The sequence below is a fragment of the Carassius carassius genome, chromosome 27, assembly GCF_963082965.1.
Source record: "Carassius carassius chromosome 27, fCarCar2.1, whole genome shotgun sequence".
Lineage (NCBI taxonomy): Eukaryota > Metazoa > Chordata > Actinopteri > Cypriniformes > Cyprinidae > Carassius > Carassius carassius.
In genome coordinates, this window is record NC_081781.1 from 5,314,160 (window position 1) to 5,337,273 (window position 23,114).

The 23,114-nt window shown below is 36.9% G+C and overlaps 1 protein-coding gene across 2 annotated transcripts; it reads right to left on the reverse strand.

Annotated features, from left to right (window-relative positions):
* Window positions 1-7,014: 7,014 nt before the first annotated feature.
* On the reverse strand, window positions 7,015-21,764 carry LOC132106518 (Golgi-associated PDZ and coiled-coil motif-containing protein-like). 2 transcript variants are annotated; one of them, XM_059512271.1, is made up of 9 exons: window positions 21,243-21,763; window positions 15,774-15,938; window positions 13,063-13,086; window positions 10,667-10,842; window positions 10,361-10,526; window positions 9,449-9,544; window positions 9,174-9,338; window positions 8,090-8,261; window positions 7,015-7,423 (listed from the first exon to the last, which is right to left on the reverse strand). In XM_059512271.1, exons 1-9 carry the CDS (start codon window positions 21,522-21,524, stop codon window positions 7,305-7,307), a joined length of 1,365 nt encoding a protein of 454 aa, XP_059368254.1. In that variant the 5' UTR covers window positions 21,525-21,763; the 3' UTR covers window positions 7,015-7,304. The 2 variants fall into 2 exon arrangements, with proteins under 2 accessions (XP_059368254.1, XP_059368255.1); XM_059512272.1 differs by lacking the exon at window positions 13,063-13,086 and having other exon boundaries at window positions 21,243-21,764.
* Window positions 21,765-23,114: the final 1,350 nt, after the last annotated feature.

Here is a 23,114-nt window from a genome sequence, read left to right on the forward strand (position 1 = left end):
GGGGGAGAGCGAGCACATGGAACTCCAGTGCATCACTGTATTCATAGTCAAGCCGCACATATCGCCCCTAACCAACACCTCGTGCGGGGCCTCGGCGACCGCAGAAGCGAAACGGTGGGGGTTAGACGTGAGGCGACTTAAGAAATACACTCCAGAGCGCGGATACTTCCTATTGGCGTAGTGCACAGGGGAAGTGTATGCATATTTCACTGTAGCCATAGGCTATCAAGGAGAGAACCTGTAGAGAGGCTGCAACGAACCTCTCATATGTGCCTCCTCGTGATAACCCATCATACGGCTCCTACCTTTCGTTGACTCATCGCGTCCGCGGAGAGGAGTATACTGCTCGTAGATGATCGCTGAGAACGCGAGATAATAGGGCACAGAAAATTTGCTTCGTACTGAAGGAATGAAATCTGAGTGAAATGGCGCGCGGCACCAGGTATTTATATGCGTACGCATGCATGGGCGGTGCCACGCGCTATTTGGCCAATAGGATTGGCGGGATGGTATAGGGCTTCAGACATTCGTCACACCGAAGGTGTTCCCATAGCGGTGACGTCACCGCAGCATTGAAGTGACCTATGAAAGGGAACAGAGCTTTGCAGGCTTGCAAAGTGGTAAAAAAAATTACATCTCTTCAAACGTAATTTTGTTTTTGAGTTTTCCCTCTTCAGAAGTGCAACACTCTTTTTTATGGTGTTGTGCAATCATTTTTTCAGAGTTTCGAATTTGTCACTGTTCTCCCAGTGTATAGTTTGTTTTCAAGGTTTGAAACCTTGTAAATAGTGATCTGAAAACTGGTGTGCGAATAGGTGAAAAAAAGTTTTGAAACTCTGAAAACTGAGGTTCGAAAGGGCGAAACTTATTACATTACATTACATTTGCACTCCTATTGCAGACTATTTTTTCAGAGCTGAGTTTACAACACCCACTTTGCGGAGATACGCACACACAGTTGCGAGCTTGCGACTCACGTGATTTGTGGCAGCGTTGTCACGCAGCTCTGCTCTGAAACTCTGAAACTCAGACTGAGCGAAAATTAAGCTTCATAACCTCGCAAATAAAAAAAGCCTGGAGGGAGGGCCTTCTGCTCTTGGCCAATGCTTTGCTGTCTGCTGACGTACAGTCCAATCACAAGTCGTATTTACTGGAAAGGTGGGATTGACCGACTACTCCGCCAATGACAAAAGCGCACAGGATACGCAAACAGAGGATGCACAGATTTCTGTCCACAAGGCGGTCCCGTCGCGGTCCAGTTCTAAAATAAAGGTTTACCCACTTGTCGCTGAAATTCACCATACAATTGCCAGTATAGCCACTGAGTTTACCACTGATAGAAAAATGTTGCAGATCTGAAGGAAATCTCAAAAACAACATAATGTTTGCAGAGATATTTTTATATATTTTTTTACATTTTGCAAGCTTGCAAATCTTATTTTTCGATCTTGCAAAACTTTTTTTGTAAGATTTTGAGTTTTCGAAAACACTTAGTTTCAACCTTTGAAGTGAAGTGAAGTGACATTCAGCCAAGTATGGTGACCCATACTCAGAATTTGTGCTCTGCATTTAACCCATCCGAAATGCACACACACAGAGCAGTGAACACACACACACACACACTGTGAGCACACACCCGGAGCAGTGGGCAGCCATTTATGCTGCAGCGCCCGGGGAGCAGTTGGGGGTTCGATGCCTTGCTCAAGGGCACCTAAGTCGTGGTATTGAAGGTGGAGAGAGAACTGTACATGCACTCCCCCCACCCACAATTCCTGCCAGCCCGGGACTCGAACTCACAACCTTTCGATTGGGAGTCCGACTCTCTAACCATTAGGCCACGACTTCCCTTTCAGACCTGTATTTTCAGTTTTGAATCATGGCAGGATTTAAATCCCATATGAATCCCGCGATAGCCATCTATGATCTCACAGGTGTCAGATCCACTACGAGAAGAGAGATCTGTCCGGCTTGCCTGCGCTTTGTTCACTCCTCCTCTCGCTGCTGTCGCCTACTCTCGCATACATTTCAGGCGAGGCAAGGCGCGTCTCAAACAAGCCTAATAAAATATGAAACCCTGCCCCCCTGGTCTACTGTCAGTTGGAGGGGTGTGGTTACAGATGCTAAGCAGACACCCAAACCGTCAAACCTACGTCATCAGGGAAAGTAGGCTACTCCAATGCAGAGGGGAGGGGCATTTTCAGATTTTGATTAAAGATTAAGAAGCCAAAATTATTTTGTTTGTGGATTGACTTGCATGGATGAATTGTTCACCACAAACGATCAGTTTAGGCAAACAAAGTAAATATGGTCAATTTTGATTTCAGTTGGACTTAATATTCATGAGCGCATTGCTTCTGTCACAAGTGAACTTTCTGTTATTTCTTTAGGGTTTGTATGCTTAATTTAGTGTGTTCTGAACTTTCAACTGCATTTTGTAGTATTGTCATCCACACCTTCACCATTAAAATCTTCAGCCTTTTAGTTAAACCGACTGGGCGAAGTACGTCACATGACGTAATTAATATTCATAAGCGCATCGCTTCTGCCGCAACTATTCTTTCTGGTATTTTTTAAGGGTTTATATGCTTAATTTAGTGTGTACTGAACTTTAAAGTGCCTTTTTGTAGAATTGTCATCCATACCTTCACTGAAGTCAATATGCGGAGGAACCATAGCGTTACATGGTACGGTACGTTAACTTTCTCAGTGCTAGTCAGGATGGACAGGTGGAAGCACTTTCCAGCAATGATGACGTGATATAGCATTTTATTTAACCATATTTTAGAGATAAAAAAGCATATTTCCATTTTTACGTCCTTGGAATTAAAATATATATTTATTTAAAAAACATTTTAAAAAATTAAAAAAATATTTATTTACAAATGTTTCCATGAAAACAAAAACCTTCCTGAGATTTGAATTGTTTGAACCCTACTGAAAACCCTGATATTAAATAGGCTAATAGGCATGTAGTATGATATGAAGAAGCTTAAAATCGAGTAGGAAAAAATACCTTAATTTTATTCAGAGGTCGAAATAGGCTATGTTTTAGTAAGATGTCATTAAAGGCTTTTATGTGGGGGCAAAACATCCACTGCAATGTAATTCAATGATGACTGAGAGATTAACAAAAATATTCCTCAAAAACCTGATGTAAAAAAAAAAAAAAAAAGTGTAAGGACTGTAAAGTAAACCCAAGTTGCCTCAGTCTAGGAAGTGTTCATTTTTAAATATTACCAATATAAAAGTTATTCTTAATCTTATTTCAAATATTTTGCAGTAAAACACAAAAACGCTTTACACGTGTACATTTTATCACATAGTAGGCTTACAAGCCCGATTACAAAAATGTTGGGACACTGTACAAATTGTGAATAAAAACAGAATGCATTGATTTGGAAGTTTAAAATTCTAATATTTTATTTAGAATACAACATAGATAAATGTATCATTTTAAGGGAAAAATAAGTTGATTTTAAATTTCATAGCATCAACACATGTCAAAAAAGTTGGGACAAGGCCATGTTTACCACTGTGTGGCATCCCCTCTTCCTTTTATAACAGTCTGCAAACGTCTGGGGACTGAGGAGAAAAGTTTTTCAAGTTTTGGAATAGGAATGTTGTCCCATTCTTGTTTAATACTGGCTTCTATTTGTTCAACTGTCTTAGGTCTTCTTTGTCACATCTTCCCCTTTATAATGCACAAAATGTTTACTATGGGTGATAGATCTGGACTGCAGGCTGGCCATTTCAGTACCCAGATCCTTCTTCTACGCAGCCATGATGTTGTAATTGATGCAGTACGTGGTCTGGCATTGTCATGTTGGAAAATGCAAGGTCTTTCCTGAAAGAGACAACGTCTGGATGGGAGCATATGTTGTTCCAGAACTTGGATATACCTTTCAGCATTGATGGTTCCTTTCCAGATGTGTAAGCTGCACATGCCACACGCACTCATGCAACCCCATACCATCAGAGATGCAGGCTTCTGAACTGAGCGCTGATAACAATTTGGGTTGTCCTTGTCCTCTTTAGTCCGGATGACATGGCGTCCCAGTTTTCCAAAAAGAACTTCAAATTTTGATTCGTCAGACCACAGAACAATTTTCCTCTTTGCCACAGTCCCTTTTAAATGAGCCTTGGCCCAGAGAAAATGCCTGCGCTTAGGATTTTAATAGAATTTTAGCCTGCAAAGGCGAATGGCACGATGGATTGTGTTCACCGACAATGTTTTCTGGAAGTATTCCTGAGCCCATGTTGTGTCTTCCATTACAGTAGCATTCCTGTATGTGATGCAGTGCCATCTAAGGGCCCGAGGAGCACAGGCATCCAGTATGGTTTTCCGGCCTTGACCTTTACGCACCGAGATTGTTCCAGATTCTCTGAATCTTTGGATGATATTATGCACTGTAGATGATGATAACTTCAAACTCTTTTGCAATTTTTCTCTGAGAAACTCCTTTCTGATATTGCTCCACTATTTTTCGCCGCAGCATTGGGGGAATTGGTGATCCTCAGCCCATCTTGACTTCTGAGAGACACTGCCACTCTGAGAGGCTCTTTTTATACCCAATGATGTTGCCAATGGACATAATAAGTTGCAAATTGGTCCTCCAGCTGTTCCTTATATGTACATTTAACTTTTCCGTCCTCTTATTGCTACCTGTCCCAACTTTCTTGGAATGTGTAGCTCTCATGAAATACAAAATTAGCCAATATTTGGCATGACATTTCAAAATGTCTCACTTTCAACATTTGATATGTTATCTATATTCTATTGTGAATAAAATATAAGTTTATGAGATTTGTAAATTATTCCATTCCTTTTTTACTCAAAATTTGTACAGTGTCCAAACTTTTTTGGAATCGGGTTTGTATATTGTATGTTTTGTAGTATTTGTTATGTGAAGCATGTTTCAGTGAGTTACTGCAACTGCAAACTGTTGAACTATAATAAAGCACTTTTATCAACACCACAACAAAACACGGAGCTCTGGGCAAATAAATTTAAGTTTATTGAAGTATTTCATGTCATTCAGTAACTACAGCTGGAACATTTATTCCCAATCTCCCTGTGACAAATCCTATGACACTGGAAAAACAGAGTTAACAGAAGAATAAATCACAAACCAGAAGGAAAAGGAAAAATGTTCCTCCACGTTAAAGTTGCATCTGTGCGGTGCCATGCACTGGCAGTGTGGGAAGCATTTCATCTCACAAATCATCTCCTAGACGAATTAGTAACAAGAAAATATAAGCAACAACAGTCCACTGAACCATATACTGCTAAGAGAAGACCTTATGGCCAAAGGAGCTGATTGTACCGACTGTCCTCATCTAAGATCTACAAACACCTGTGACAATTACAGTGGGGTATTAAATAGCAGATAAGTGTGTGATAAACAAATAACTCATATTTACCACTCAAGCTATGCTTACTTGATTAAAAACCTGCTTAAACCAGTCTAATCGCTAACCACCAAGCTGTTTTTTTTCCAGCAGGGTAAAGCAATTGTTTAGGGGATGTTTTATTGCTATGCAGCCCAAATGTTTCATTTAAATATAGAGTAATCAATGTAGAGACATTCAGAATGGAGCATTAAATAACAATAATGTGATAAACACCTTTCTGAAAATGCTTAAAGTTTGAGAGAAAAGTGATATGTTAAATAACTCAATGGTAGTAAAGCAACACTGATGATTATAGGAACCTCTTCTGGTGATCAATACAGAAGTGATCTTACAATTCACAGATTTTGAGGCACTACAGCTGACTCTACAGAGACTGAACTGGGCAAGGTAGTCGATGAGAATCATCATCCTAAATTTCTGTACACATTTGTTTTTTTTTCACAGAACGTTAAGACTAAATTAGTTTGGATTAAATACGCTATGCTACATTGCCGTGTAAAAATGCAAGTTCTCTTCCCTAATAAGCTAATATCAGTATCTTTTCCAAAGACACTGTTAATACAGTAGCTTCAATGGCACTAGATGGACATTGTTCAGGAAAGAGGTTTAAAAATAACTTGACATATGTAAGGGTGGATATCATGAAAGCTGTCAAGAAATGTCTTGGTCACATCTCACCTCAATAATAATAATAATAATAATATTAATAAAAAGAAAAAATAATTTTAGGAACAAGAATTACTTTATATCTTTTTTTTTTACATTGTGACATAATTGTAACGAAAAATAGTATGTTTGTATTTATTATTCAATTGCCAGTAACATTTATTTTTGTAATGAATGTATTTAAATATAAAATAGCATGCTGCAATGAAAATTGTTTAATTTAGTACTATTAATTATTATTGTTAATATTTTGCATTGTGCCATTATTTTCATGAGAAATAAAAATAAGCACACTAAGCTGTAACATTTCACTTTTCAGTATGTAATATTTCAATTAAAATAAAATTGTGTGGATGTATATACATTTTTTTAGTTGAAATAAATATTGAAAAGTAAGTGTCACTGTTAATTTGAGTAATGTTTGTCCTTAACTTGAAATACAAAACAAATTAACATTACAATGGTGTGTGTGTGGGGAGGGGGTATTTTACAAATAATGCCACAGAAAAGTAAAAAAAAAAAAAAAAAAAAAAAAATTGATATATATATATATATATATATATGGTAAAATGTGACCTGGACATCTTTTCTATGAGATTCACCCCAAAATTAATTCTAGATCAACTAAATGGCACTTCTCCACTTCTGTTCTTGAACTGTGCACTGTTAGTAAATCACGCAGTGTCATTTCTATTTCTGTCCCCGTCACCTACTGACCACCCTGTGTACAAAACAGGAAGTAGCATCATCCCGTGGGCCTTTGTTTGGAGCATAACGGGATCACACTAAGCTAAAACAGAGAAGTTACAGTAAAAACAACATGCATACATTTTGAGCAAACAGTAACTCATTGCTATATCCATCTGCTTCGGTACAAGAGAAGAAGTGTGATTCATTAAAGTAGAAGCCCTACATTTGAGCTCATTTTCTCAAAACTCGTATACCATCACTTTACTCATCTACGTAAATATTCATTTTGTCCCCTCGAGTGTTACTTTACAAGAATAGACCAAGATGGTGACGTACATATGCAAACAATCCTTTGTGTCCACGGAGTAACAGTATGTCCTCTTCCCTCAGTGATTCTCAGTGGTTCATTCATCTCCAGTGGAGGCCGAAGCAGTCTGTTCTCCAAACGGCATAAAACAAGAAGATCTGGTATGTTACATAATTATACAAGTGCAGTCTTAATCTCTTTTCCTCTCTCTCTTCTGGAGTCTGGAGATCTAGGAGGAACTCTCTGCAGACTCTGCTGTCTTGGAGGTCTTGTCATCTGAAAAACTTTCACTGGACAAGGCAGCATCTCCATTCTCTGTTCTGTTGTTCACTAAGTGCTTCCCTACAGCTGTAAGGAGAAAGAAAACAGTCGGTTTGGATAAACTTCACACTTTTCTTTAAACCATTTGCTTTTGGCTTTTATGATTAAATGGCTGCATAGGCTATAATGGTATAATTGCAACAGTAGTGTGGATTTTTTTTTTAAATAATAATTTGATGCAAGTTTTAGACTTTACTAATACATTTATATTTACATTTTTTTAATGCTATAGGGTTAATATTACTTTTTACTAACACATTTATAATGTTTCAAGTTGCATTTTAAACTAACTTTTGATATCATTATCATTTATTATCTATCAATTCATTTATATTTGTCTTATTGCCTGCATCAAAAATAAAAAATAAAATTAATGAAAATTTAAATAGAATAATAATGTGTTCTGAACAACCATGAATAGACAATGAACAATAGTATAAGCTGATGACATATTAATAACTTTTTTTACATAGATTATACATTCATATTCATATTTATTACTTTTATTTTATTATGTTATTTATTCATATTCATATTTACTGCCTTAGCATCAAAGATAAATAACAAAATGTATTAAATTACAATGCAACATTAATATATTATGAATAAATAATGAACAAGTTTAGACAGATTAATAAATGCTGTAAAAACTGCTCTTTGATTGGAAGAGAATGAATTCATCAGTGCACTTGCCTTGTAGGGAAGCGGGGTCCGTGCCATTACTGTGACTGGCTCCTGATCCCTCCTCCAGCTCGTCTAGGTACAGACGGTAGCGGTGTCCACTGTCATCTTCATACTCCACGTTCTCATCGTCAGAGTCCACCTCTGGAGCCACGTAAACTACCTCAAACTCAATTTCTCCTCGCTGCAGAACAACAAAAAAAAAAAAAACTGTGTGAATGTCTGAAGGTGTGGGTGTGTGTATAGATGTCAGTCCTGTTTGTTATGTGGAGTAAATATAACCTTTGCTTGCTCACACAGAGCTATTGTATGATAGGGCTGTCTAATTAAAATTCGAATTTCGAATATTCATCAAATTTAAAATAAAAATCCACATTCAGATGCAATGTTTTTAGGCGTGCGCCAGGCAGCCTTGTCAGTGGCACACGAAATGCGATGACGATTTTTGAATGTTTTTGTTTGCCTTTCCATTTGAACACACTAGATGCGGTGATGCTGCGTTGCTCATTTAAAATATTGCGTAAAAAGACAACATCAATGCAGAGAAGATCTTTTTTACATCAAAACTGAAACCAAAAGTGTTTTTCCCCCTAACTGAAATTATGCCTTTTAAATTCGAATATAATTCGAATACAGATAATATTTAATTGCAAAATTCGAGTTTTGACAGCCCTATTATATGACTTCAGAAGATTTGCTCATGAGTAACATAAACCACTTAGGATTCATCTATGATGCATTTTTTGTCATTTCAGAGCCTGACAGACCAAGTCCTCGTTTGCTTTTATGAAATTGAAAAGAGCGCCCACCTTTTGTGTTCAACAGAAAAGAAGTCAGATGGGTTTGGAACGACATGAGAGTGAGGAAATGACAATCTTTGGCTGAACAATTCCATTAACAGGTATGTTCTCTTCAAACCGTTATTCATTACACCTCACAAGCCTAATTAAAGGGTATCTTAACCTTTGGGAGGTTCTCTGAAGGTGTTAGAATGGGATTGAAACATGCTTCTAATAAGAAGTTCTAGGTCACATGCTAAGCCCTGATCTGACAGCCCCCTCGCCGGGCTGCAGACTGAACCGTGCGTGTTTCTCACCTGCTGTGAGAGGATGGTGACGGCCTCTTTGTGCTTTGCATCCCTCAGGTTGATGTTGTTGACTGCTAAGATGGCATCTCCCACATGCAGTCCTCCGCAGCGCTCTGCAGGCTGAGTGGGGTGGATTTCAGAGATGAGGATGGGAACGCCGTGCTCTTTCCCACCCTGTAATAATTCCAATGCAAACATCAAATCAGGACTTTGATCTTGGAACATACAGTGATTCATCCATTGAAACCAGATGAATTAGCCTGCATATAAAAGGTTGAACTCACGGTAATGGAGATGCCAAGTCCTTCATGATCTTCTTTGGTCAAAACCACTTTGCGTATAGGGCCGACTCCCTGAGTCTTTTTCAGAGAATCTGTGTTCTGCAGAGGATAAGGTGGAGAGGACATAATCAAGGGTGAATCACATGAAAATGGTCTTAGTTCACCACAATATCAAATAAACTACTATATTTATTTATATATTTATTTATAGTGCATATTGTACTGTGGAAAAATCTCATTCTTGTGACTGGCATTATATGGTATATTTAATATATTTAAAGTATATTAAAACAACATTTTAAAGACTAATATTTAAGTCCATATACATTTTAAAATATATAAAAAATCTTAAATTTATATTTAATATATCTAAAATATATTTTATATAAATATATAAACAAGTAAATATGGAAATCTAAATATTTTATTTTTTTTCATTCTTAAATGTCAGTGCAGAACAAAAATCTTAATGGGGCTTAACATTTAATTAAACTTTTAGTTGTTTAAATCTTAATATAATTATTTTAGTTTCATTAATGTACTACTATATTTTGTATTATTTTAATTAGATTTTTATATTTTAATTTTAACTTAAGTTTTTTGTAATTTTGTTTTTAAGTTATTTTAGTACTTAAAACTGAAAAAAAAACATTAATTATATAAACTATTTTTGTAAAAAAAAAATTAAATTTAGTTTTATTTGAAGTAATTAATTATGAGTTTACTTTTAGTTAAATAAAATAAACAGCAGATATAAGAAATTACATTTTTAACTTCTGATTTTGGGGTGAAATTTCAAAAACATTCTCGTTTTGTCAAGTTTTACTCTGATATCTCTCAAGGAAATTAGTTCACCTTCTGTTTGCAGTTTTCCCAAGTGTTTAACAAGTAAATGAACTGAATGTGCCATCTTACATGCCCCACGGGTGATGGCAAGGGTTTTTTGGGATCGTTGCGCCCCCTGCAGGCTCGGATCACTGTTTTGTGGCGGTGCAGGTGAATCTCAGCTTCAAGCTGGTTCCACAGCTTGTCATGAGCTGGTCCTTTCATGTCTCGCCCGAGCAGCTGGATCTGTTGCACCCTGAATACAAAGAAAATAGTATTCTGGTTTATACTGACACCCAGAACTCTGTGCCAGTCTTGACTCTTTGTGTGGAAGAAATCGCCACATGAAACCCACATAATGGTCATTTAGAACAGAAGAATAAAGCTGTCTCTTACCTCCCAGCCAGCTCTTTGTCCAGATACTTGGCTGCCAGTCTGGCTCCATACACCTCAGCCTGTAGTACCGCAATGTGCCTGCGGAGGGCCTCGTTCTCTTTCTTCAACATCTTCACCTCTGCCTCCAACTTGGCCTCCTTCACTTTCTCTTTCTTACTGGCCTCCAGTTCCTTCTCCTGTCACATGTAATCAAACAAAGACAAGAGGTGAGCAGTTGTGCGCCAAACCTCTGACTGTGTGCATACTGATGCAAGTCTGTTAATAACAGTCATATCAAATCTCTGTCATTAACAGCCTTACTAGAAACAGAAAACCTGCATCATCACAAAACCTACAGCTTCACAACAATGCATATGACAAGTGAGGTGAGATCACAAGACAAACAACCACTCTAGCTTAAACATACCACTAAATGTGTGCACATATTACAGGATTGTAACAAATTTAGATTTAACATCATAATTACTACAAGTTGGGGGTGGGCAATATACCGATGGACACTATCAGTTTAAATTTCTCAAGAAGAAGGTAGAGATTTTGAACTATCGTCTCTATCGCGGTTACACGCTCACACAACATTAATGTGCCACCATTTGAGCACATTTTCAAGCATTGCGGTTTTAAAACAAGTGATTTTATAACTCATTTCGCTATATGCATTACACGTGCATGTAAAGACTGCGATCATGCAGTGGGGGATGTATTTTGGCCGCTTTCGTCACATTGAACGGTTAAATACACACACACTTGTATTTGTCAAAATGAAATTTTTAGCAATTATTCTCATACACAATAATTTAGATCTTGCGTGAAAGCAAAAACCTGAGAAAGAAAACGCGTGTAACAGTATATTGGATCCAGGCTGCTCTTAAAGTGACCGCAATCTAATATTTCTGCTTATGTTAATCAAACAACAAAAGAGAGAAAATCTCTCACTCTGCTCTAGACTTAATAACTTTCGTAATTTTAATAAGAATAAATATATTTAATTTACACAGTGAAGAATATGCAGTGTTTTTATCCATTCAATTACGTTATACAATATATGTAGAATTTCTTTTTGTTCTACTGGAATTTTGTCGTCCTATTGATTGTAATTACTTATTTACCGTAATTCCTCAAATAAAAGCCGGGGCCTTTATTTACCTGAACTGCAGAAGGTAACAGGCTTTTATTTGAAGCAGGCTTTTATTAGAGGCAGGCCTTTATTTCTAATTCCATCTGTTTGATAAGTAATTGTTTTAAATAACCCGTTTTAAATTAAAAGCGATAGCGTTCCAGTGGACAGAGATCATAACATTAGCACAGAATCAGTTCAGAATCAATCACCAAAAGATCCAGTTCGGTTCAGACGTGCTCTGTGTGTCAGTCTGCTTCACACTGAATCACACATGCGCAGTATCATCAGCTCCTCGGTTCTTGAATCGGATTTCCCCCGGCCTTTATTTGTCCGTGTTGACTACGTCCCCAGCCACTATCAGAGGCCCGGTGTTTATTTGAGGAATTACGATAATCGCTGAATGTTTACTTGTTATCAGTGAGTTTGTGGTTGTTTGTTTTTCTTAGGCGTGTATTATAGTCATAATGACAATCAACAATTCTGAAATTTCTATGGTATCATGGTAAAATTTTTATATCATAAAGTCCTTATTTAAATAAAAAATAACTATATCATGATGTGTGTATCATTATCGTAAAATAAAATGACTCGTATTGTGATATAAGATTTTGGTCCTATCGCCCACCTCTACTACTAGTTTACCAGTAGTGTGAAATTAAGCCACTTAAATGGCATCTCTTCGTTTGTTACAACCCCTGGAGTGGAAAAAAGACACATCCAGCATTAGCTATGTACCAATATTGAACTTCAGGGCTGATATCGATCGACTTGTATGAATGATTAAAGCTGCGGTCACGTTAGCGATATTTTGGTGAAATTTCACAGACATAAAAGGTCTATTTTCCAAAGTTTAGTAAGTCATTTTCAAACAAATCAGCTTTCTTTTGTCAATGTGATGAATTTGAGCAATATCTGAGAAAGAACGGTTTCATTCTCATGCAAAACTCATGATAATGTTGATTTAAAATACTGGATATAGCCCATGAAATTTCACGCAACACAAGTAAATGACCACACCTTGAGAGCATGTGGTGGCTGATACAGATTCTTTTGCTTTTTCATTATAACCCCAACAGTTGGGTCAATTTTTCAAGGTTTAAATGAATAATGTATCGGCTACCAATATATCACTCACCTCTAGCAGTTAATCTACTAGTACACAAAAAGAACATAGTTCTTTACTAGGGATGGTTAAAACAGACAGCAGCAGCATTAACAGAGGGAAAAAGTGGAGTTAGACAGGACACACACAGACTCAAAACAATGCAAAACTTACCTTGTCCTCCACTGAGGGAACAGGCTTAAGATTGAGAAGAAAAACAAAGGGTCAGAGGTTAGGGAGACAGGGTTAAACAGAAAGGACAGTTACAGAAGCATCAACGATCATCCTTACATCATTAGGTTAAGTCAGGAAGACACAGAGCAGAGTGCCAACCCAACCAGAGCCTGTTAGTGTTTATTACAGCTAATTATACAAAGATACTGCTATTACGACACCATCAAATGTCACAGCTACGCTACACAGTCAAAAGTATGTAGACACATGTACTAATTAGTGGACTGAGCTATATATATATATAAACTGCCAGTCAAACGTTTGGGGTCAGTAAGATAACTTAATACTTTTATAAATACACAAAAAAAAATCAAATGTAACATTAAAGACAATGTTACACAAGATTACTATTTCAAATAAAAGCTATTCTTTTGAACTATTTATTCAACAAATAATCCTAAAACAAAATTTATCATTTATCACGTTTTGATCATTTGATTTTCTAATATGAATGCTGATGATGTTGAAAATTCATCTTTGCATCATTGGAATAAATTAGATTTTAAAACATTAAAATAGAAAATTGTTATTTTAAATTAGGGCTGTCGCGGTTAAGAAATTTCCCCTGCGGTTATTATGGGTGGCTCAATAGCGCGACATGCGGTATTACCGCCGTTTTTTTTTTTTACATACCTAATTTATCCTGATTTTGCTGCATACAAAGCTCTATTGTTGAGTTATGTAGCATATATTGTTGCTTTTTTAACTGACAGAGACACGTTTTAAAACATTTTTGTTTATTGTTAAATGCCAAACAGCAACAAGAACATGCGTTTTCCAATACATTTTTTTTTTAAAGAAATCAAAGAGTTCTAACATGTATTACACGTATTTGCGCGCGACTTTGGACAGCAGCGGAAATCTAGACTGATTATCGCGCCACCTCTGGCCCACCAGGACAGTGGATTCGATGCACTCCACTTTCCTCCCATAGAAAACCGTTATAAGAAAACGCTTAATGTGGCTTAATGTACTAAGACAGTGATTTTTAAAAACCAAACTCACTAAACATTATACTAATAAAGTAGTATACGATGTACAAAAAACAAAACAAAAAAACAGATGAACCCTGAATATGAATGCAAGTCGTTTAATAACACGTTAAGCCTTATGATGGTTTTCTATGAGAGGAAAAGGCTTAACGTGTTATTAAACACGTTGAATTCATATTCAGGGATCATCTGATTTTTTGTAGATAATATACTTTATTAATATGATGTTTAGTGAGTTTGGTCTGTTAATATCACTGTATTGTATTAAACCACGTTAAGCGTTTTAGAATGTCCCAATGACCTCAAATTAGATGTATTGCCGCGTCACAGGAACCTTTTTTGCAGCACATTTTGCATATCGGCTCATCTATATTCGCTGGCTCGTCCTTTGCATTGGGTTGAAAGCCAAAATGTTCCCAAACTGGCGACGTGACATTAGGTTTTGGGACGAGATTGAGCGTCTCCCATCGTTTCAGCCGGCCTATTCAAAACAAACGAAGCACCATAAAGCTACAACGGCTCGCGAGAAAATTACAGTCATAACCATATTGTATCAGTAATTTATTAAACATTGAATGCACAGTGACAAATTGAAAAAAAAACAATAAGGCCACAGCCTCATAAAAAAAAAAAAAAAAAAAAAAAATTGAACACTGCGGTTGCCGCGGTTGCTATCTTTCCTTGCGGTTTGCTTGTCAATAGCGTGGTATTACAATATTGCGGTTATCGCGACAGCCCTATTTTAAATTGCAATAATATTTACACGATATTACTATTTTTTTCTTTATTTTTAAGCCAATAAATTCAGACTTGTTGAGCATAAGAGACTTCGCTTTTAGAAATATTACCAACCCCAAATGTTTGACCAATACTTGATATTGGATATTCAATTGTGCATGTTCATTTTAACATTTTTACATTTCAATTACCTTTGCCATTACCTAGCACTCAATATAATACTTAAAAACGCGAATAACTTAGTAACACTGTTAAATGTAGTCTATAGCTAAATTAATATCCTAAAACTCTAAATTAATATAGTTTTTCAATTCTCAATAATATTTGATAATTTTTCATTCAGTTAGGTTAGCTTTTAAGGTTTTATTTGTAATTTCTTTAGACAAAATCTTGGTGAATGGTTGTTGGTTGTAAAAAGAAAACAGTTATTGGCTTATCTGATATTTGCATACTGGGTAACATGGATTCACACATAGGGATGGTTTTCTCTTGGAATCAAAGTTCCAGAGAACGGAAGACTAAACCTAAAGCACACAATGATAGTCTATGGTTTGTTTGCTAAATGCCATGGCAAAAGTCCTGCATGCAAAGCAGGCTGGAATAACTTGATCAGCCTGATCGATATCCCACTCAACTAGTTAGTCTAACATCACTTCTAGGCCTGACACTTTCAGTGTCACATCAAATGAAAAGATTTCCCAAAAGAGTGAAGGCCATTATAATCCACATTAATTATCATAGGTTTGGAATGAGATGTTCTGTGTCCAAATACTTTTGACCACATAATGAGTTGAAGATCCAAGTGGCCTTAATGCTAAGATATTAAACTAGGTGTCCTACAAGCCAATTTTCAGTAACTCATCTAGATTTAAACCTAGCCTTGGTTCTGCTACATTTGTAGGAATCTGGTACTGTGCCCACCATCCTGTCCTTGATGGAGTCAGAGTCGACGGCCTGTCCGCCTTTGGCTTGGAGTTTGAGCTGCATGGCATGGAGCTGAAGAAGTTGTTCATGAACCTCCTTCTCCACCACAGCCTTCTCAGCCTGGACATCTGTCAGCTCTGACCGCAGGTCCACCAGTTGAGCCTGAAGCGTGTGCGCACACACACACACACACACACACACACACACACACACAGACACACACACAGACACACACACAGACACACACACAGACAGACAGACAGTGAGAGAGTATAACTAGCCATCCAAGAATCATGCATCATGCTGAGATTTGTGCTGACTCAAGTAGTGTCTGTGTGTGAAGTATTGACCATCCGTCTCCAATCCAGAATAAAGCAGATTTACAGATTAATAATGAAAATATAAAGTATGAAAATTAATACAAATGTTTATCCTCCTAACAGAGTCAAACCAAAAGGAAGACTGCGATGTGTGGCTTTCTGAGGTACTAGCGATTAGTGCAAGTCTTTGGGCATGTTGAGCCAAGCTGCTTATGAGAAAAAAACTCTAGTTCGATTCCAGTTTGCAACAGTCTTTTTAAAGGAATAGTTCATCCAAAAATATAAAACAGTTCACATCATAAAATGCAAAATTTCTCCAAATCTGTTTAGATTATGAAACAAACTCATCTACAACTTGGATGGCCTGAGGGTGAGCAACATAAAACCAGTCATAAGCAGCACGGGTATATTTGTAGCAACAGCCAACAATACATTGTATGGGTCAAAATTCTTTTAAAAATATTTTATGCCCAAAATCATTAGGGTAATTAAGTAAATGTTCCATGAAGATATTTTGTAAAATACATTTCCTACAGTAGATTTAGATTTACAGTAGAACTTAATTTTTAATTATGCATTGCTAGGAACTTTATTTTGACAACTTTAAAGGCGTTTTTTTTTTCAGAATTTAGATTTTTATTGCATCCTCAGATTCCAGATTTTCAATATCTCGGCCAAATAAATGTCCTATCCTAACAACATACAACAATGAAAAGCTTATTTAATCCTGCTTTCAGATAAATCTAAACTTTTAACTAAATTTATTTTTAATTGACACTTATTACTGATTTTGTGGTCCACGGTCACATTTTCATTGCTGGGTGAACTGTTCCTTTGTGAAGAGAGGACAGAAAACTGAACATTTGCTCATATCCTTGATGATATTTATTTAACTCATACTGAGGAGTTAGTATGGATGATTTTAACATTGTCCTAACTCTGTTTCTGGACCTTGAAAGTTTCAGTTGCACTGCGGTCTATGCAGGGTCAGAAAGCTCTTCAGATTTCATCAAAAATATCTTAATTTGTGTTCCAAAGATGAACGTAGGTCTTACGGGTTTTGGAACGGCATGAGAGTAATTAATGACAGAATTTGGATTTTTGGGTGGACTATCGCTTTAAATGTCCTCTTTCTAATGTTTCCGCTTCCCTTCAGAAGAGCATACTCTCATCTGACATACTCATTAACAACCACAGCCATGATGAATATCAGAAGGCCCTGTAGAATTAGAAACCAGCTCAATCCTCCAGCATCTCAGCCTCTTAGGAAGGCAAGCTGCATCAAGGACAGATACAAAAGTCCTCTCATAGAAAGACTACTCTTAATTTATGCGCCTAATCTATGCTGGATAGACAAGGTTACTGAGGGACTCTCATATTTAGCAGTAACGCAGCAGAGAAGGTTCATTTATCTGTCAGGAGTCATTCTGAAACAAGTCCAGTGAGTGTGGTGAATCTAAACCCAACACCATCAGCTGCACTGAATACTAAAGATTCCCACTGCAGCCCCTCCCCATAAAAAGTGACATAGTCCACATTAAAATGCTACAAATTCTATATACTCTGAGTCTTTAACAACACTTCTACTAGCAAAACCAAATATCTACCAATGTAATTGAATCTTGACACAAAATGATGGCACCAAAACACCTGAAAGGAGTTCAGTGTGTGCGATGCAGCCTAGAACTTTATTGTTTCAGGCCAAGACTTTTTATACAGTGGCAGCCCTCAGAGAGGGTTTTTGGTACAAATATTTGGGTGGATCCTTTGGAAAATTACATCACCGGAGTAGATTTTTAAGTCAGCCTGAAATCAAAATGAACCCTATTTATCCCTATCAAACTCCTTTGGGTTACATCTCTCTAACCATTAGGCCACAGTCGCCCCCACAAATTACATTACGAAAATTTAAAGGTCCCGTTCTTCGTGATCCCATGTTTTAAACTTTAGTTAGCGTGTAATGTTGTTGTTAGAGTATAAATAATATCTGTAAAATTCTAAAGCTCACAGTTCAATGCCAAGCGAGATATTTTATTTAACAGAATTCGCCTACAAAAAACGACCCGTTTGGACTACATCCCTCTAGTTCCTGCAGTAATGACGTCACTAAAACTGTTTTTTGACTAACCTCCGCCCACATGAACACGCGCTCCGACGGAGAAGAGGAAGAGCTGCGTTTGTGTTTGTTGCCATGTCGTCGAAACACTGTTATTTTCATCTCGGAGTCCAATCACCTTTGTTTGGTCTTCCCAGGGACGCTGTACTTGGAGATTAATGGTTACAATTTATGTTTAACTCTGTTCCTGAAAATTATAATCCAAATATAAAACTATGTGCAGCACATTTTGCTGAGGACAGCTTCCTCAATCTCAATCAGTTTAATGCCGGATTCGCACAAAGATTATTCTTGAAAGATGGAGCAGTTCCCTCTTTGTCTGGAGAAGGCGTTGTTTATGGACCACAACCGGTAAGTGTATTTTATTATTTAAGTTGGTGCGTTTAACAGTTTCTGTAACTTATTACACAAAGGGCAATGCTGTTTAGCTTTGTTAACTAGGTGTTAGGGCTGTGCAAAAAAATCGAATGCGATTCTCATCAGTAAAAACGCTCCTGTGATTATAAGTACATCTCCAGCACATGCTCCTGCCCACTTGCTTCTCAAAACTAGCCCAATCGCGTTTCCAGGAGGGCAGCGCACGCTCAGCTGCTGTCGAATCACAACACAGGAACCGCTGGCACAATCAGAACTCGTTACATATTTCTGAAGAAGGGACTTTATAGAACAAGGAAGACATCAGCCCGTTTTTATGACAGTGAAAACAGCGGTATACAGATAGGTGAACTGTGTGAAAAATACTGTTTTTTTACACGCGAAACATGAACACATGTTATATTGCACACTTTAAGCACAATCAAAGCTTCAAAAAAGTACGAAAAACGGGACCATTAATGGTTTGACAATGCAGTTTCATGTTGACTATAAGTAGTATATTTACTAACAAATATGTACTATTGTGTTACCATGTTGCATTTTGTTAAAGCACCTCCACTTAAAACATAATTTGTAACTACAAAAGTATAGGAAATAAATGTAATAAACTGGATGACTAATCAACCTTCCCTATTAAATGTCAAGTTTATTTGCAATGCATCAAATTACGCAAATGAAATGAGAATTCAGTTTAATGGTGACCTCAAGTCATAATGTCGGTGTATTTTCTAACAAAGACGTACTATGGTACTACAGTGTTGTTGTTGTTTTGGATCCCCAGTTTTAAGGGTTTTGGACAAGTGCCATGTTAATACCATGACTGTAACCAAGTGTCATCGAAATAGTACCTTCATTGTGCAACAGTACCGCCACAGTACTTTTTTAAGGACAGGAAGGAAGCCGTAATCTTCACTGTCACATCCAACCCTTCTCTTGTACAGCAGGGAGTCAGCAGTGCCAGCCAAGACGTGGGTGTATGCGCGACCTCCTCACCTGCTAAACTACCTTTTCAGAAAGAAATCCAGCCTCCCACACACATAGCATTGAGTCAGTGCAGTTAAGAACCTGTTATTTTGAATTTTATCTCCTGGACTCAAGTGATTCCTCCACAGCAAAGACGATTCATTTCCCATATGGAAGATAATACTGCTTTTCAAATTGGACTGTGAGCTATGATAAAGAGCCATTAACGGATCTGAAAAGTGTTGGGAAAAGCAGATTACCGAGCTGGTCCCCTGAGAAACCTGAATCTGCCAACACACAGACAAGATGCCAATTATCCAGACTACGTGACAGAAAAATCAAAAGACAGCTGAGCTCAACAGCAACAGTACTTAATACAAACATGACCTGGCACATAAGTGCATGTTATGCTGCAGTTAAGGGGTCATTTATGTGATGCACGGCAGTCGGTTTAAACAGAAGAATGACCAGTGTCTGGCATTGGCTGGCTAAGCAGGTCTAACAGGGTTTTTATATGCTGTCCTCCTAGTTTTGTGACTTCTCGGTTTGCACCATATGCAAAGCATTTCCAGTGGACGAAGAAATCTGCTTCCGAATTGGCAACTTTTTATGTTTGTTTATGCAGCTGACATCCAGACACAGTCATCTGTGTGTCCCGAGAAAAATGAAAGAACAAAACGGCAAATGCACATTTGCATTATTTATCAGACAGCCTACATGAAGTGACAAGTAGTTTGAAGGGAACAAGGGCCATTCAGTGACATGAGTTAACAGTTTTCAGTTTATTTGACCTATTCATATTTAAAACTATTACTCTAAATATGTACAAGACTCATGTCGATCATGACATCTTGCTTTGCGTAGGGGTTTATTGTGTGATAATAACCAGATTAACTGTACTTTAGGCCTTACTTATTGACAAAAAGCACCGCACTGTAATTACGCCTCAGATTTAGAGTAATCTTTTAAGTTGTGTCACATGGAAGGAAAAGCTCATGTTTAAGCAACTATAACATTATTAAAACAGAACAGCAAGATTCAAATGAATAATTCAGAATAGAAATGATGTACTATTGCCGTCTATACTATTTCGACATTATAAAGCAGTTTAAATGTCAGGGTTCCCATCCCTTATTGCATGAGATTTTTCTAGGAATTCCTGATTATAGAAAAGTGATTTTTATTTTCATTGATTTCTCAATCAAAAGGAACAATTTATAGCTAATGAAGTGTTGCAGTATTGCAATTCACACACACACATACACACAAATAAGAATATAAATAAATCCATGACTTTTCCACAATTGGAAATTACACCTCAAAAACTTCCTGACATTTCCAAGTTTTCCAAGACTATGGGAACCCCGATACATTCAAAAAGTACCATATTTATGGGAGTAAATGCTTAATTTATGCGCCAATTATATTTAAGTTTACATAGTATTTTTTGTTAGTGTAGATTGAAATAAATTTTTTTGCTGAATATTCATATCCTATCCATATTCTATTTTAGTAAAACAAAATAAAAATCAGTTATTAAAGACTTACAGCCATATTATTATCTACTCCGATAATATATACTAGTTATTCAGTCCTCAACATTCAGAACCTAAAAGTTCACAAAACAAAGCATACAGTTACACCAACTTTGCCTAGAGACTTTGTAGGAGAATGTCCATCTATGTTTCTCACCTCTAGTTTGTGGTTGAGCTGAAACATGGTTTGGGATTTATGACACAGCTGAGCAAAACACGAGCTGAGACTGGTCATCTTCTGACGGCCCTCATACGTGATGTCAGCCTGATCCGGGTCGATCTCTCCCAGCAACAGATCCACGTCCACAAACGCCTTGTCAAACTCCTTCTCCAGCACCTCGAGCCATCGGAACATGGACATACCGGAGCCGGGAGTCGCGGCGGGACCGGGAGAGAGGGCCGAGCCCGGGGAGACAGCACCGCCAGCGGACGCAGACATGTTGAACACGGATACAAGAAGAACACACAGATAACCTGAAATGTAGTCCTTTACTCGGTGCGATCACTGGCCGATTAAGTTATATAAACAGCAGACTTCGGGTGTGACAGAAAGTGAGAGTGATGTTTTGTTGGCGTGTTTTCCGTCCTCTCATCTGACCAGGAAATCCGAGAGCGAACAAGTCAAGCGTGGATCGATTAGTTTGGTCTGCCACACGATGTGGCCAGGGGGCCCGTCATTGAGGAAGGCTGTCGATTGACGAGCGATTCGATTACTGAGTGCTTCGTGTGTGACTGTGTGTGTGTGTGTGTGTGTATATATATATATATATATATATAAAACTTCAATTTCTAAAAAGTAAAAAAAAAAAAATACAAAAATGATTTAATTAAAAAAGGTTGGGTGGTGCAGCAAATAGAAGCAAAATTGAAGTTTTATATATATATATATATATATATATATATATATATATATATATATATATATATATATATATATATATATATATATATATATATATATAAGAAAATCCCACACACTATCAACTTGCAAAACAATAAAAAATACTTTAATGGCAACGTTTCGATCGTTTAAATATAATGGAGTTTGAATACAATGTTGATGCCTGATGAAGTTGATAGTGTGCGGGATTTTCTTGTTTTCTCATAATCTAATAATTTAACATTTAATAATGTGTAATTATCATATATATATATATATATATATATTATATATTATATATTATTCAGTAATGAATTCCACATTCAATACTGTTTTTTATTAGATTTATAACAACCAGTGTTGGGAGTAACGGCGTTTAAGTATAACGAAGTTAATAACGGAGTTAAATTTTCAGTAACGGAGTAATCTAATTAATCACTTTTCCCATCATTGCAACGCCGTTATCTTTACTGAGAACGTAAAGTGTCGCGTTACTACAATTTGGTACACATCAGCTGCCTGACACTGTTGCAAATCCGATGATGATTGGCTGGGTGGGCGGTGCCTTGCTCAAGCTGTCTCACTGCACGCTCTGACAACCACTAAACACAGGACGGCATCAGCGACAATGGCGTTCTCGAACTGGAAGTACCGGGAATTAAAGGCGAGAATGTTTCTGTAACATTGTGCAGTAACTTTAGGCCTAATATACAGTTACAGAGATTTGCACTAATGGCCAGGTTTACCTTTGTTTCTTTTTACCCAAGTTTAAATTTGTTTTAATTCTGCACTTGAATTTTATTTTCAATATTTATTTTTAATATATTTTATTTCTGTGCATATATGGCAGGCTGCAATCTATTGAGTTCAAATAAATACAACATTTTCTAAAATACTTATAATGTTTTTATTCTTCAATCAGTTAATTTAAACATCTTATATATTAAAGATGTTATAGGACTTAATAGCATTATAGAACATAAAAAATAACGTCACAGTTACTTTGCTGAGTAACTAATTACTTTTACTATGTGGTAACTGAGTTACTAACTCATTTTAGGAGAAGTAATTTGTAACTGTAACTAATTACTTTTTTCAAGTAAGATGACCAACACTGATAACAACAACAACATTAAAAAAAATTATGAA

Bases quoted from the DNA above. Each gene is read 5' to 3' on its own strand.
- LOC132106518 (XM_059512271.1), bottom strand. From the start codon at position 21,524: ATGTCTGCGTCCGCTGGCGGTGCTGTCTCCCCGGGCTCGGCCCTCTCT. The intron at 9,339-9,448 runs GTGAGTTCAACC...GAATTATTACAG, and splicing joins GACTTGGCATCTCCATTACC to GGTGGGAAAGAGCACGGCGT. The intron at 8,262-9,173 runs GTGAGAAACACG...GTTGTTCTGCAG, and splicing joins TCACCATCCTCTCACAGCAG to CGAGGAGAAATTGAGTTTGA.